Genomic DNA, 17,133 nt, shown 5'->3' on the forward strand with positions numbered 1-17,133 from the left:
ACGGCCAGCTTGCTGCGCGTGGCACTCATGTCCAGACAGCGCACCGACGTGCTCTGCTTCAGCAGCGTGATGGCGAACGGGTTGTCCACGAAGATCTTCAAGATCTGCACACGCAGCAACAAAAAAAAAGGCAGCTTTTCGTGAATACTCTGGAAGTAGGGCGAGCGCGTTTGCGGTAGAGACTTGATTGCTCTCTCCCGCGGTCACACACTCTGTGACTAATCTCATCTGGTCGTGTGTATCTGGTACAGTGTGTGTCTGTGTAAGATGTGCATTCCCAAGTGATGAACCAACAATGATATCATGAAATGAGTGAATGAATGAAATCATAAATATCACAGTGATAGATTTATGTTGGTGTGAAGTAGATTCATTCAAGATGTTGTGTGACTATAGGTGAGCTGTACTGTAAGCAGATGCTGGTCAATGATCCATAATGCTTAGAGAAAAGGTGTGTTCACATCAATGGGAATTTTTTGACCAACAGAGAACTGGTTCTTCAACCAGTTCTGTTTAGAATTCTTTGAACCTTGGTGCTATCTATTGACCCAGCCTGCATTTCCACCAGTTTTGAAAAGAACCAAGAAAACGTCATCAACAGAGTATTCCATGTATAACTGAAATGTAAAAATTACACGTCCACTCTGGTTCAGAGGGAAAAAAGGGTATTTTTTGGTACCAGCTCCAAATCAGCTTTTCCGGTTCAGAACTGACTCACATTTGGTTGAAATGTTCAACATCTGGAGCGTGAACCAGAACGGAACCGGTTCTCTGTTGGTGGCAAAGCTCTAAAAACGGTGTGGGACTCACCGAACCGTTCTTCAGGCCCACTAAAAGCCCCTCCCTCCCTGGCGGGCCGCCAATCACTTTGATGTAGCGAATGAGAGACTCCATCAGCCACTCCCTCTCTTTCACATTGGTGAAGGACAGACACTGAAGTCTCTTCTCCTACATCGACACCATGACAACACAAAATAAAAAAACACACCCATTAGCGCGCACACGTCACACTCTGGATTAGCACATACAGACCTGATTGGAGCTGACAGGGGGTGAGGCACAGTTCAGCAGTAATGTGAGGAAAGGTGATTTGTGGTCTGATGCTAGATCCTGCTCAGAATCATGTTTGTGCTATCGCAGAGCATTCAGCAGTCGCTGACCACAAAAACGCCTTCAGCGAAATCTCCTCTCCTCTCCTCCTCTAGCTAGCAATCATTACATTAGAACACAAATACTGTTCATGCACGTACACACACACACACACACACACACACACACACACACACACACACACACACACACACACACACACACACAGCATGGTGCGAGATGATGGGAACCAGGCGGGACAGACCGTGGCTTGTGGAGGAAACACAAAACATCTGCCATTCAGGATAGAGATTTATAGAGAGCTCAGCGCAGTGTTAAACATGTTTTAAGGAAATCCACACTTACACAAAGGCACACCATCTAAAGCTGTCTATCAGAAAAACCACAGATGAGTTTGTCTCTGTCTGTCTCTGTGTGTGTGTGTGTGTGTGTGTGTGTGTGTGTGTGTGTGTGTATGTACATACAGTCTGACGTGAAAATCTGGACTATGGCTTGGTAAGCTTCCCATAACATTCTTTGGCATTAGCTGTGGTTTGAATGGATAGTCATATAGATTTCTTGGAGACACAGTGAGCCAAAGACGAATGATAAGCTGAAAGGCAGACAGCACACTAAGCACTGCCCACTCCTGTGCCCTGGCCGAGGGTGCTGTGCTGGGCAGGGCAGTGGGTCTGACCTGGCAGAGGATGAGGTGGCGGGAGCACACCACCAGCAGGTTGCACTCGAAGCGCCGGCTTATCTTCTCCTTGACGCGGTAGTGCATGTCCGATGAGTCGTCCGTGTAGCACTCGTAGATGAGGATCTTCTCCGGCAGCTGGATGGCTAGCCGGTTCCTGTAGATGGCGATCTTCTTCACCAACTCTCTGCATTTTATTCTCACTGGTAAAGAGGGAGAGGGAGAGAGAGAGAGAGAGAGACAGACAGAGAGGCAGGGAGAGGAGAGAGAAAAACAGAGAGAGAGAGAGAGAGAGAAAGAGAGAATTAGATTTGATGTCCTCTGTCAGGCCAGAGCGTAGAGTGTGTGTGCAGTGGCCTGGCGGGTCAGTCTCTACCTTTCTGCTCAGTGATGAGGTGCTGGACGATGACGTCGGTCATGCTGTCTCTGTAGGCGTAGCGGTCCTTGTAGAGGCCGTGAACGGTGCTGAAGATCAGCTGGAAGAAGGCAATGGTGCCGTCCTGACAGCCTACCACCTGCACACGCAAAAAGGCAACACAACACCATCACCCATGACGACCGTCTGAGCTAAAACAGCAACATGAACTCCCATGATCGCCACAATCCAAACTCTCCAAAGTTAAAAATATAACAAAAATATAAATTCATTATGTATCATTTAGATGTTGCAAGATAACACTCAGTCAACACGCTGTCCTCAACAGTCTGACTTTCAGACTCAAGAAGGGCGAGTCTCTCACATCGAGCATTTCTTATTTCACATCTTAATCTCCTCTCCTTTTGCCTTCACTTCACAGCTTGCCACCCCATATTCAGCACTGATTTTGCAACAGTGCAAAAACTCTCACCCAGATATGCTTCCCCTAAATTACCCATGAATCCCTGACATGATGTTGCTATATATAGGATTCAAGCATCTGGATCCTGGGCGCTTTCATGGATCAGACTGGAGGTGCAAATAACGTGACAACTGAGGTGTGAGACCACATTCAAAAGCCAACCTTATGGTCCAAACACACACAGACAGGCGCATGAGTGTGTGGCCTCAGTGAATAAATAATCAATCCCAATCTGGTTTTGTTAATCAGCCCTGAGTCACACCCGCAGCCAGGCAGACAGGCAGGCAGCCCACCCTGGGTCGGGTCGGTACTGGGTGTGTACGCACCACGTAGTTGGAGTCGGGTTTGACGCGGCAGGTCCACACCCAGGAGTTCTGCTCGCTGATGGGGCCCAGGCGCACGCCGTCTTTGGTGTAGAGCGAGGCCTGCTTGTCGGAGCCCCCCATCACAATGTACTCGCCCTTGGAGAAGTAGCTGACGCAGCAGGGGTCATAGTTCAGGAGCCGGTCCTTCCCTATCTGCGGGGAGAGAGAGAGAGAGAGAGAGAGAGAGAGAGAGAGAGAGAGAGAGAGAGAGAGAGAGAGAGAGTAGACAGGAGGGCGAGTTGAATTGAGCAAACTGTGGGAAGAGCACGCAGGCGAGAGCCAGTCCAGGGCCCATTACAGCAGGGAGGGGAGCAGAGGCCAGTAGAGGGCAGGACAGTCAGGAGCCGCGCTTCAGAACCGAGGCTAGCGGCAGTAAAGCCGAGAGATGGGCGAGGGGAGGACACAGGGCTCTGGGTCCTGTCTGAAGACAAGCCCTCCTCACATCAAAGCCGTAAAGCATCCATTTAGCTGTCCCCTGGAGTGCCGGGCCAGAAGACAGAGAGGTGAAAAAAATAAGAGAGGAGATCATTCCTCTAAATGGGTTCCATTGTGCAGACACTCGAGGTCTGTTTGCACAAGTCTTATGTTGGAGCTGGCCACTGCTGCATCTGTTTCTCCTCAGTGGAGCACAGCTATGGCTGACAGTACCCCCACCCCGAAATACAACCACTTCGGACAACAATCCCTTTTTTCCCCCTTTTTTTTCACAGACACTATTCATAGAGCGCTAATGAAAACCGTCTGGAGTGTGAGGAGAGGCAGAAGGGGAGGGGAGAGGGTGCTGGGACACAGGGAGCACAGGGCCTAGGCTTTCCACGGAATCCTAATGAGCTGCATATTTACCCATGTAATTACTACATCTCCCATGAATCCCTGGGGGGGAGAGAGAGAGAGAGAGAGAGAGAGAGAGAGCTCGGCACAAGCTCCTCAGCAGCAGCAAGTCTAACCAGCAGGGATTTCTGAAATGTCTGACGTGGTTTCACAGCCCCTTGCTACCCCTAGCCCCTTCTCCCATTCTTTTCCTGTAACGATGTATTTGTGTTTTTATGCTGTTGCTATGACAACACCATGGGTCAACGATGATCAGGGTGAATGCAAGACAGAATTCTGAGCTCTACATTCATCTGGAAGTTGAACCTGTAATCTCCATCTCATAAAGGAAGCCCATTAATCAAAAGCTTAAGAGTGTCCATTTGATCATAATTAAGAGATTTAGCATCATCGGCAATGTCAGCACTGAGAAGAGCACTTAATTCAAATACATCTGTGCCGTATGAGCAGTCATGAAAATGTGGATGTAGCCAGCACTGACCTGCTTGCCACTGAGCTGATAGAATGAGAGTCTCTGGCCCCAGTCAGCCACTGCCAAAATATCATTGTGTTCATCCCTGTGGCAATTACATACAGACATCTCTTAGGCACTTTGCAATATATTCAATGAGCATGTCTGAAACATTATTAAACACATACACAAAACACGCATTACAACATTCATAGCCTGCATAGTTCATTTGGTCTATGATAACATCAAGATCGCTTCCAGGGAATGAGATAAGCTACTAAGCAGATGAATGAATTAATACATTATTACATTGTTACTTATACAGTATAGCCAAATCTGCCTGAGGCCAATGTATTGTTTGCTGGACTATATACGAGGCTTGCTAATCTAATTCATATAAAACATGATGAAACGTCCCCCACCATTCAGGCAAATAAGGCAAGTTAGTAATTTTCAAGTTGAGGTAAATTATCAATATTTTTGGACCCATTCATCTCATGTTCTGACCCCAATATGCTCGGGGGACACATTCTGCTTCATGACAACAACGCATTTGGAGAAAGACACAACTCATATCCAATATACAGACAAAGAGGGAACCAAAGATTGTCAACCAATCAGGAAAAGGATCTTGCTGTCAATCATGCACCCTGGTCAAACCAGAATAAATGTGGATGTTTGGGGGCAAACACAGAAGGACAAGAGTGTATCGGTTTGGTTTTTGAATTTCAAAACAGCTAACTTCAACAAAAATCGCTGACACCAACATTAATGTAGCTTTGATCTGGTATATCGTGCCTGTGGGCAATGCAAGAGGTGCAAAAGAAGTAAGTGAGAACTGTTATTTTTTGTGTCATCAGTGATACCATAAGATTCAGTGGATTCTTGCCTGATACATTCCTACCTGATAATTTGTTAAAAACAGTATCTTAAGTCTTACTATTGGGGTAAACTGCATCATAATCTAACTATTTATATGTAGGGAAATATCCTGTCATGAAGTTCATAAAAATCTCATGATCAAATGATTCTCAATTCTAAATAACCAACTTTATAACCCAATAACCAAACCCAAAGAACTAAAAGTAAATGTTAATTTTAAATGAAACTGTGGAAAAGTAGCTGTTTCAGTGCTGTGGAGCTCACGGTGTGTCTCTACTGTACCTGAGTGGCCCACAGCTGTCCACCTCTTGCAGCAGCAGCTCCTCGTCTGTCTCCTGCCCTGATCTCTCTGCCTGGCCCTCCTCTGCCACACTGCCTGTCTCCCTGCCGCTCTCTGGCCTGTCCAGCAGGAGGCCCAGAGCCTCCAGCTCCTCGTCCGACAGGCAGCTGCCCTCCTCTACAGTCTCCTGGTCCGCCTCGTCCCAGTTGGTGAAGGCCGTCCACATCTGCCAGTCACTGCCAGGGGACCCAGCTAACAACTACTCTCTGCACTAATCCTGGCTCCATATCAACATCACTCAATCATCACTTTCACTTCATGTACTTGACGCCACTTACCAACACCTGTAGCTTAGATCTTAAAGTGGGAGGCACTTGTATCATGGCTGCGGCTCAGGGCTCTATCTGTGATGAAACAGCTCCCCCTGCTGGCCATAAGCACACACTGGCCTAGCTATCACCAGTGAGTGGCTGTGTTGTTTTTGGCATTTCCTGCAGTCTGCCCCCGCCATTCCCATGAGCTGAACTTACTATCCCCTCTCCTTGACTCTCCCCCTCATACACTAGGGACCTGCCACTGTCATGGTGAGACTATTTCAGATGTACAATAACATGACCACTCAGTCTACAGTTTGTGTGTGTGTGTGTGTGTGTGTGTGTGTGTGTGTTTACACTAAATGAGTGATAAAACGGGATGGGGTTACGGTGACCACGGTACAGAGGAGTGGCTGTGTGTTTGACTGTAGAAGAATGTGGTGTCCTACTTTGAGGGGTTCCAGGCTATGGACCAGATAGGAGAGGAGGATCCGCCCGGCCGCTCGATCTTCACCTTCTCCTCTCCGTTCTTGTTGCGGATGCTCACAACCCCATTCATCATGCCCAGAGCCAGGTACTGCCCATCATTCGTCCAGCTGTATTATGCACACACACACACACACACACGTCTGTCATCAAGCAATCTGTCATCAAAATATTTGTCTCTGTCAAAGTAAATATCTTTGCAAAGAATATGTTGAGTGTAAATATTACTGGTTATAATGAGATATATAGAAATATAAGAAAACTGTAATAAAAGAGAATTTAACACTGCAGTCCCTGATTTTACTCTAGACCAAAGGAGATGGATGGATACTGGTATGTAAATCTGATTCATACAATTTACTATGTATTTATAAAGCTTCGACGCTACACCCTGTTCTTGTCTGACAAGATGTGAGTTCAGCATTTTGTTTTCAACTCAAATTAACAACTGAAATTAACTGTGACAAAAAAAAATTCAACCAAGACTGGCTTTCCTCCTTAAAAGCTTACAAAAAAGGCCTGTTACATTGAACTGCAAGGTTGTTTCCTAGGGTGATGCTCTTACACAACATGGCAACTCACCCACAGCATGTGATTTTGCTGCTGACTTTATGTTTGTTTACCGACTTTTGCTCTGGAGACCACAGACCTGCAGGAAACAGAACAACTTCACAAAGAATTCAGGAGGGGGAAAAACACATTCCCAGATCCTGTTTTATAAATGCTGTGCTCCTCCTATTGTATATCATACTACAAGCAAAGATTACATTGGCAAAGGTATACAAAGTTTGCAAACATCAGATTTACACATTATCACAAATCAAACTTTTCATAATGGGTAGGGGTAGCGTAGTGGTTAAGGCTAGCTTGCAGTAGCCAGAAAAGTTATGGGTTCAATTCCCGACTTCCACCGTTGTGCCCTTGAGACACATGTACCATAAGTCGCTTTGGATAAAGAGCATCTGCTAAATAAATACTGTAGATGTCAATATAAATAATGGAAATGCAATAGAAATAAACAATTACATTATCATTAAAACTAGACACCATTAAAACTTTTTCAGTATCAAGGATGATTTCTGGATGTTACTTGGCTGTCAGGTGGTTAACCTCCTTTTTAGAAGAGAGGCTTTGTGAGTACACTGGCTGCTCCGCTTACCAAAATCGCCTGAGGAACAGGAGGCCAACTGATGAGTAACAGGGTTGTACGAAACACACTGAATGGAGTCATTGTGTCTGAGAGATACAAAGTAAAACAAAGAAAAAGGCAAAGCAAAATCATTCAAAAATGTTGACACCTGTCATTATTCTTCAAACTATGTTCTAAAATACACACTTGGGCCTGTCATTCATTTTTATTTGTTTTAAAAGCCACTAAAAGTACCAGTGACAGGCAAATTAAGTATTTTAAACAAAACAGTTATGTACTTAACCAAAGAAAAATCCCTAAAGGCTACAGACCACTATGAAAATAACCAATTTTCAAAATCTACATGCCAGATTAAAGGAGAATTAGAATACAGTACGTGCAAGATGGCGGGTACACTTCACTGATCAGGTGTAGCAGCCTTACGTATATTTAAGAATTCCCTCAAGTTTTGATGTCCAGATGATGATGCTCTTGTCAGCAGAACCTGACGCAAAACGCTTTCCTAAATAAAAAAAAAAGTCATCAGAATAAGCAGAGTTAGAAGAGGGGAAGGAAAGAGACTGATCTATGAAATTGTACTGCCATAATAGTCCAGGCAAAGTAGCGTTTTACGACAGACTAATTGTAAAAGAATTTTTTGCAGCTTAGATCATTTCTATGAGGTGTCCAGAACAACATACTAAAAGTCCTAAGAAATCCTAGTTGAGGAAATATGTTAAATTCTCATCAATCCAAGATGTGTGCCAAGAAGACCAGGCAACAATAGGCCTACACCATCAATGGGGCTATTTTTTTCCTTTACTCCTATCAAAATTAAACTTTACACAATGAAAGTAGCCATGAAAAGTATTTTTTTTTGTATTACAAGTTTTTTTGAAAATGTATTTTAATATGCAAATGAGCTATACACTAATCGAATATGCCCAAAATACACCCAAATAGGCTTAATTTTTCCTTTACTCTTACCACATAAACTGATTTAACTATATAAACCATATATTTTCTGGAAGGTTAGACCCTCAGGATGTGATCTAACATAGGTTTTGACCTTTCTCAACCTCCCCTTTACTTTGCTGCCCATTCATAATAGATAGGGTATGAGTAAATTGGGTATATGGCTCATACCTTTGGTTCTGTGCCATTTAGGAAAAACTGTTTCAACCATATAAACCATATATTTTCTCAAAGCTTATACCCTCAGGATGTGATCTAACATGACATGAAACATGTCCCATCCTCCTCATTAGTATGCTGCCCATGCATAACACATGGGGTATTGGTAAATTAAGTGTGTTCTGATACATTTTGGGCTGTACCATGAAGAGAAAACTAATTAAACCACCTAAACCATATATTGTCTGAAAGCATATACCCTCAAGATGTGAACTAACATGGATTTTGACATTTGTCACCCTCCTCATGACATGACAGCCCAAAAAGGTATTAGCCATATACACTATTTACCAATACCCAATGTATTATGCATGGACAGCATACTAATGAGGAGGGTGGGGCATGTCTCATTGTACCCATTGTAAAAAAAATTTTTTACCTTTCATATATATTTTCACTGCGAGGATTGATTGTGATAGGAGTAAAGGAAAAAATAAGCCCATCAGGGTGTATTTTGGGCATATGCGATTAGTATGTTGCTCATTTGCATATTCAAATTAATTTTCAAACAAACTTCTAATACAAAATGTTTTACTTTTCATGTAGACTTTCATTGTGTAAAGTTTTATTGTGGTAGGAGTAAAGGGAAAAAATAAGCCTATGGGGGCCTATATTTGATTAGTGTACAGCTCATTTGCATATTCAAATTCATTTTCAAAGAAACTTGTAATACAAAAAAATTTACTTTTCATGGATACTTTCATTGTGTAAAGTTTTTTTTTGATAGACGTAAAGGGAGAAAATACTCCCATAGGGGTGTATTGTTGTGTGGCCTTATACTGGCACCCATCTTGGATTGATGAGAATTAAACATATTTCCTCAACTAGGATTTCTTAGGACTTTTAGTATGTTGTTCTGGACACCTCATAGAAATGATCTATGCTGAAAAAAATTATTTTACAATTAGTTCTATTTTTGGCTCCAAAATGGGTTACTTTGCCTGGACTATAAGCTATCTTTACTTGCAGTGATGTAGGCCTACTAACCATCTTTAGCATAGGCCACACAGTAGACAGTGTCCTTGTGTCCTTTTAAAGGCTGTATCAAGGTCCCATCAGATGTGTCATACACCTGAAACACAACACAAGTGTTGCTAAGAATGTGCTGAAGTAAATAAAGGATGCAAGTATGGCTATCCATTTCTCAGTCATGTCATTATCAATTTTGAATAATGAGCATCACTAACCAGCACCCTGTTTCCTGCAGCTACAATGAGTTGAGAGCCATCCGGTTTGAAGGCTATATCATAAATACTGCAGTAGGGAGAAATGTGTAGTTACAGCACAACAATCAAGTCTCATGTGCCCATTTTCTAAATGCAATTTGTTGCAATACAGCAATACAAGACAGTAACATCTAACGTTGATGTTAACTTAACAAAATGTATTAAGTTGCATAACATAATATAACATAAGTTACTTCCATTGTTTTGTTTTATTTTGTTCAACACTGTAGACTGTTCTAGCCAACATTATCAAAATGTAAGCTACCAGTAATTTGGCAGCTACTGACAACGTTAGCAAACATTGGTCACCATTTGTAACGTCATCTACACAAAATGACCTATCTAATCTAATTCTAGTAAGATCATATAATAAATACAGGTATAGAGACAGATTTGGCAAGAACCAAATTTATGTGCACGTCAAAACATCTGGTTGGTTTCCCATCCCATTTATATGCTATCCTGCTAAGTTAGCTTTTCAATGGGCAAATCCTCTAATAGTTTACATAGTAACCGCCGTTGCTATCCACCTTTCACGTTAGCTAACTGTGGTTAATGTTAGCCACAAGACATTTCATAAGAGTAAAAGAAATACAGTTGTTCATACCATTGCTCAACCTTGTCACGGTCGTGCACTTTATCGATCCACGTTGGAACGGCTCTCATGGTCTTAATTCAAATAACGTTGTTAGAAAAAAGCTCGCTAGATAATCTGTAGCCCTTCTTTCTTACTGATGCAAAAAGTAGCTATGCTAACTAGCTAGCCAAGTGGCTTGTTTACATGACAGTCAGCGAAGCGAGCATGCGCGCCTACAGTAGTAGTAGTAGCCCATGCGCAAGAAGTAGAGCGGAAATCCGTCTGCATTTGTTTTAGATGTTCCTTAGTATTTTCCTTTCAGTACACTTTGGCGATATCTTAAGTCACAAAGGATTGCTACGATGACCGTGCTGACCAAGTCATGAACTTACACGAGAAGTAGCAAGTGATGTGATGATGGCTAAAGCCGAAGTTAAAGTCGCTGACACCAGTCTACCTCTGGGTTGGACCCGAGAAGTGAGACAGCGCAAAGAGGGGAAAACTGCTGGGAAAACAGATGTCTACATCATTAGGTACGGATAACGTATGGATATATAGTCTTGGTGCTACAGTGTGTTCAGTGTACAAGTGAGAGTCCTATGTCTTTATTTTCATGGAGATGTGGCACATCCTGCTTTAATCTTGCCTGTTATATTAGGCTACAATGCAGTCAGTGAATTTAATAATATACTTTTTTGGCCAGGTGATTTGGACATTATTACGTAAAATCAACCTTGACTTTGTAGTCCACAGGGGAAGCGCTTTAGGTCCAGGACATCTTTGCAAGAGTACCTGCTCTCACAGGAGGGCAGTACACTTGGGCTTCTGCCACAGAGTGACTTAAGTTTTGCAGTATCTGTGACTAATGGGAAACCAGCACCATCAGGGAGACCAAGGGAGAACCAAACCAGAAAACGGCGAAGTCGTGAACTGGTCAGTGATGCCTCACGGTATTTCTCTTCTGAACTGAATGGTTCAGCAGCACCACAGACCCCAGAGGCCAAAGCAGAGGAGAAATGCACAGAAGTGGTGGAGAGGAGGCTGAACATGAACGGGAGGGATACATGTCATGATAATGACAACTCAGAAAAGACTGATGTTGTTGAGACATCAGCACCTAGCCTGAGTGTGCAGTCTCCGTCTGAGAGTGAAGGAGAGGAGGTAGTTGCAGAGGAGCAAGAGGAGAGGACAAGAGAAGATTGGACTGTTGAATCCCATAAGGAAAGTGAGCAGAGTATCAGCAAGGGGCAAACAGATGAGCCCACTGAAGGGGAGGAGAGGCTTCAAGTCCCGTCGCAGATCGCTGGGGAATCCAAATGCCACTCCCCCATCAGGAGCAGCAGTGAGCATTTGCTTCACAAACCAATAATTTAAAAATGAAAACATATCAAATTGACTGGAGTTATCCTATGATGCTGTTTTCTGTCACTCACTCACTGGTCAGTGAAATCCTGTGTGTTTCTCTGTTGTTCCTGTTTAGAAACCAGCCTGGCTGGGGATAAACGCACGCGTAGTCCTTACTTCAGTGGAAAATCGCTGAGAGCCTGTGAGAAATCTTACATCTTTGTAAATACTTTCCTGTACACTCATATACTGGATAGTGTGTGTGATAAATAATCCAAGCTGTAGCATCCTCACATGAAACATGAATATAAAATGTGTATGTGTATAAATTAATCAAGATAATGAAATATGAAAAGACGTGCTATTTCTGTTTCGTTTAGGCTTGAGTCCTCCCAAGCGGAAGGCATTCAAGAAATGGACCCCTCCTCGTTCACCATTCAACCTGGTTCAAGAAACCCTCTTTCATGACCCGTGGAAACTCCTGGTGGCAACTATTTTCCTCAATAAGACCAGTGGTAAATATAATAATTACATATAACAGATTCAGTTTAATTTTAGAATCTTTTTTTTTCCCCAAGTATGTTTTTTGGGGCTTTTGCCTTTATTTTGATAGGACAGTAGAGAGACAGGACGCATTGGGAGAGAGAGATGGGGTGGGATCAGGACTTCACCGCAGGCTGGAATCAAACCTGAACCTGAACCGCTTGCACCACAGCTTCCTGGAATGTTTTTTTTGTTTTTTATTAAATGTAATTACATGTTTAAATGTTGTATGCTGAAGTTCTCATTTACTGAAAGTGTTGACTGCTAACATACATTTTCCATGCACCTCCCTTGCGATCTGTATTATTACCATGAGTATTTTACAAGTATAGCTTGTACTGTCTGTGCAGGTAAAATGGCATTGCCTGTGCTGTGGCAGTTTTTCGACCGCTTCCCAACTGCAGAGGTGACCAGGAAAAGTGACTGGAGACCTCTGGCCGATCTTCTGCAACCACTGGGCCTCAACACACTTAGAGCCAAAACCCTGATCCGGTTCTCTGGTGAGGTTGTTGTGCACACATTAGAACCACATAGGGCTGCACAATATAGGAATATCTAATGGTGATTTTTCTGACAGATATTGAGATTGTGATTTGATTTGCCATATATATGAAAGTCAAGCTTCAGTTCAATATTCCAAATTTCTCTTTAAGTTGGGGGCCACTTCTGATTGGTGAGCATGCCTAGTGCCTGAGAAGTACAGCAGTCCTGTTAGATGAGCTTCACAGTCTGCCAAACATTGAGGATGACCTGAATATAAGAATCATATGATGGCAATATGGTGGTGACAAGATTAACCGTTGGGGCAGAGTTGCAAGCCGCACAAATAATTTGTTCAAATGGCATGTTTGATTAAAAATCGATTAATTGTCACACATATTGTCTTGATTAGATGTGCTAAACATGAGAACAATCAGTTGTCTTTTCACAGCTCCACATATTTCAGTGGAAGACAGAACATCACAACTTTCCCGCAACAACATTCCTCCCTAGGGCAAACTTTAACTATCCAAACCTGAAAACCAAACATCTTGAGTTGATCTGTTGTGCAAGTGAAATGTGTGTTCCCCTCAGGATAGCCTATGTGTTCTTAGATGCTCAAATGCACTTTACTTTTGCACTTAGACTATTGGTGGCCATGTTGTAAGTGTTGGCAGCTTCATCCATTTGTGTTCATGTGTTTTAATTTGTCTCCTCATCAGATGAGTTTCTTTCCAAGCAGTGGAGGTATCCCATTGAGCTCCATGGAATTGGCAAATACGGAAATGACTCTTACCGCATCTTTTGTGTGGAGGAGTGGAAACAGGTGAGAGACGCAAATCTTAACACATGCATTACCCACTAGATGCCTTCATCTATAAAAGAGGAAACACATACAGACTGCCCAGCCACATTGTTGCAGGTGACGCCTGATGACCACAAGCTGAACGACTATCACGCGTGGCTATGGGAAAATCATCAGGCCTTGGGAATCTGAAAAAATGGAAAAGGACTCCCTGGTGTATGCTGGTCTACATACACTCATTGCTATATGTGTTCTTCCAGTTCCATGCATTTTAGAGACAAAAAGCTTTAAACTAAAATTGTAACAATAAAATGACATATGTCTGTGGTGTAGTTTGAATGTTGTGTTGTTTCCTAAATTTGTGATATTTAGAATGTCTTTACTCTAAACAGTCGTATTTAACTGTGGACTGTTAGTTGTAATAGGGTAAGGATAATTGAGAAGAAATAATTTTGCTTTCTGCAGAAGTTGTTCTTGCATGCAAGAAAAATACACTCAACATCCCCCCACTCTTTTAGTAGTTAGGTTAATCATTTATATGCCACACGCAGTTAGGCAGGTTACAAAATGATGACAATGGATGCCATTGAGTGGCAAAGGGGGGGTTGTATGTGTACTATGGTTAATATAAAAACACAACATAGACATGAAACAATAATGCACTATTTAGTAGCATTTTTATTCAACATAATTGAGTTACAAGCAGGTTGTATAATTATAATTGTGAATAGACAGTACATGTTTGTGTATGCATGGGCTGAGTTTATTTTCATTTTGCAAGAACAAATTTTACTCTGAAGAAAAACCTATGAATTCCACACCACATACACATATTTGAGTGTGCACAATTTGAAGATGAAGTCCACTTACTTTTGTAAAGATGTTGTAGAAATCAAAACAGAATTTGTTTCAGCAGCAAGTGTAAGGACAGAACTGCCTTGTTAAAAATGTTTGTAACCAGATATGCATGAATCATTTTTAAGAGGGTCTGGAGGGGTAACTGCCTTTACACAAACACAATGCCAGGTGTAGGTCAATAAATGAAATCATAGGATTTTATAAATGTCAAAAATCCTTTACAACCCCAACTGGAATGTATTTTGTTTAATATACATGAGCCACGATTGAGATTGTGCTAAAATGTTCAAATATTTGCCAGGCTATTATGAGGTATCAGATATTGATAAAAAAGAGTTTTGAATTATGACTCGGAACGATGTTTATTCATGCAGACACAATATGTACAAGATAGCACATGTTCCAGTATATAAATTATTGAAGTTCTAATTATGTCAATTCTAATCATTTTGTCCATTTTAAACATTGATATTGACAGCATTTGGGAGTATTTACACAGAACAAAGACGGTATCATGTCTGAGGTCACTGGAAACATCCTCTTTCCTCTATCTTTTTGAGCTCATGCCTTTCCCATAATGCACTCTAATTTATCAAACCTCTCTCAAAAAACTTTCGCTCCATACGTACACAGAGTTCAACCACTGAACACCTTTGCTGGTGTCCTGAAATACAAAAATAAGAGTCTCCTGAACACAGAGTAATACTTTATGTAAAACGGCAAGGCGCACTAACATGGTTCAGTATGAGGGAAAACCCACCCCCCACCAAACACCACCCCAACCAAAGCCCTCCAAACCAGTCCTCAAGTGAACCACATCAGTGAGTGAAGAAGTGACATTAGCCAGAACTCCAGTGAGAAACTCAAAGGAAATCCAGAGTGTTTGGACCCACTCTGTCTCTCAGAATAGTCTCTCCTATGATTCTAATGTGAGGGGAGAGGGAGCTTGGGTCTGGCAAGCATACAGTATTCACACGGCAACACTTCAACTACACTTCTCGTCACGGTGAGAAGGACCAAACACAAATATCATTGACAGAAAGCGTGGCGCTTTCAACAAGGCAGGAGAGTGCATATGAAAACTTCTCGTATCAATATGTGATGATGTGTGATCACTGGGATGGACCGATCTCTTTGTGGGAGACGACGCATCATCATCATGGGCAAATCCAAGCAGGCTGGCCAACTATGATGACATCATGATGATTATGAGGTGTCAGCAGAATGAGAATGCGTTTAAGGCCAGGAGGCGTTTTGGTATTTTAGAGCCGTGTGTGTGTGTGTGTGTGTATATATATATATATATATATGAGTGTGTACGTGTGTGAGCGAATGAAGAACACCTGTGATTGATCATTTTTTCTATGTGCATCACACATACACAGTTGTGTTTTCACAGCCACACATGCATGCACACACACACACACACACACACACACATGTCCACAGGAAAGTTTTCACATGGACCCCATAAGAGTCTTGGGAAAATGCCATCAGTTGTTGAGTCTAAGACTGGCAAAGGAAATAGATACTTACAGTGTATTATCCTCTTGGGGGATTGCATATACCCCCCACATATCTAAACTAAGCAGGAAAACAGCCTATCATGCAGGATGTCACTATTTCAGTCCTGTCAAATCCATACAAAGTATCAGTCTTTTCTTGACATCCACGTACCCTGGGTATAGTGATATTGCTAATATATGTTTCATGAGATACTCTTTGCCAGTGTTTGTATATATATATGGAATTAGTATCTAAAAATGCAGTTTGTGGAAATGTGAAAGTTTGTGCAAACATTTGTGTGTTTTTAATCTGGACATAACAGCCAGAAAAAAGGTGCTAATATGAATGAGGGAAATGGCACACTTCCAAAAGCACAGCATGTGCTCGGCACTAGCATCATTGCTTAATTGGTTGTGTGACTTCCTGGGAAGATTGCCGATGAGTAACGGTCTCTATTAGGTTGTCGTGTATAAGATCTCAATTAGGTGATGTGAGGGCATTAGATTACAGCTACAGATCACGTGTGACAACCGCACCATGTGAGCATCTATAGCTACTAGTGTTGGCTACTCCGCGCCATACTCCTCCACACATCACACAGACTTCAGCGCACTTCCCCAAGCCCTCTACTCCCCATCATCAATGAACACCGACAGTTCCATATCAACACCAAAACCCAGAGACCATTCCTGTCTATTCACGTTGACTTGGTATGTCATTTAAAATGCTTGCCCTTGAATCCGCCTTGAAGCCTATCTCTTCCTAAAACGTTCGTTCTAAAATCCTAGCCCCTAATCTTGCTGCTATCTAACCATACTGTCAACCCTGTGCTTGACCCTGATAATCAGTTGTGGGAAAATGTGGGAAAAGTGAAGAGGCAGGCGTTATTTTGTGTTTCACTTCACAAAACATTCAAGTGTAAAAACAAACAAGCATGCTAAAGGACTAGCTGTACAAAAAACTGTGTGCTCAAGGGCTATATCTCTACAGAGTATGAGCTGGTGGCGGGGGGAAGGTGGGGTAGGGGGGTTATGATTACAAGTCTTGTGAGGATTTATGGTGGAGCGGCAGGAGATGAGAGCTATTCAATGAAAGCAGCTTCTCAGAGAATATTTATAAACCAACCCAGCCTCCGATCAGGCCTGCATCCCCCCTCTGAGAAACTCACACTGACACCCTGAGCACAGGCTCTGTGTAGTAAGCTCTGCACTCCAGCCGGTCTCCCCCCTCTCTCTGA

At 42.5% G+C, this 17,133-nt stretch overlaps 2 protein-coding genes across 2 annotated transcripts in view; one reads left to right on the forward strand and one right to left on the reverse strand.

Annotated features, from left to right (window-relative positions):
• ift122 (intraflagellar transport 122 homolog (Chlamydomonas)) overlaps positions 1-10,547 on the reverse strand; it is a 33,280-nt gene extending 22,733 nt beyond the window's left edge. The window contains exons 1-13 of the mRNA XM_076266055.1: positions 10,391-10,547; positions 9,745-9,811; positions 9,545-9,629; positions 7,808-7,886; positions 7,394-7,470; positions 6,817-6,883; positions 6,198-6,344; positions 4,303-4,378; positions 2,952-3,143; positions 2,163-2,301; positions 1,787-1,989; positions 811-948; positions 1-104 (exon numbers count right to left, since the gene is read on the reverse strand). The exon at positions 1-104 is cut by the window's left edge and continues 61 nt beyond it. Coding sequence (XP_076122170.1) covers positions 1-104; positions 811-948; positions 1,787-1,989; positions 2,163-2,301; positions 2,952-3,143; positions 4,303-4,378; positions 6,198-6,344; positions 6,817-6,883; positions 7,394-7,470; positions 7,808-7,886; positions 9,545-9,629; positions 9,745-9,811; positions 10,391-10,449 — 1,433 coding nt within the window. The 5' untranslated portion in view covers positions 10,450-10,547. The remainder of the gene's footprint in view (positions 105-810; positions 949-1,786; positions 1,990-2,162; positions 2,302-2,951; positions 3,144-4,302; positions 4,379-6,197; positions 6,345-6,816; positions 6,884-7,393; positions 7,471-7,807; positions 7,887-9,544; positions 9,630-9,744; positions 9,812-10,390) is intronic.
• An 85-nt stretch (positions 10,548-10,632) lies between these two features.
• Positions 10,633-13,871, forward strand: mbd4 (methyl-CpG binding domain protein 4). Its single transcript, XM_076266056.1, has 7 exons — positions 10,633-10,893; positions 11,107-11,702; positions 11,841-11,906; positions 12,085-12,219; positions 12,598-12,747; positions 13,450-13,553; positions 13,650-13,871. Exons 1-7 carry the CDS (start codon positions 10,775-10,777, stop codon positions 13,722-13,724), a joined length of 1,245 nt encoding a protein of 414 aa, XP_076122171.1. The 5' UTR covers positions 10,633-10,774; the 3' UTR covers positions 13,725-13,871.
• Positions 13,872-17,133: the final 3,262 nt, after the last annotated feature.

Source organism: Alosa pseudoharengus, unplaced genomic scaffold (assembly GCF_046254945.1).
Source record: "Alosa pseudoharengus isolate Yale_2024_CS ecotype anadromous, Long Island Sound unplaced genomic scaffold, YU_APseudo_1.1 YU_APseudo_1.1_scf_4, whole genome shotgun sequence".
NCBI lineage: Eukaryota > Metazoa > Chordata > Actinopteri > Clupeiformes > Clupeidae > Alosa > Alosa pseudoharengus.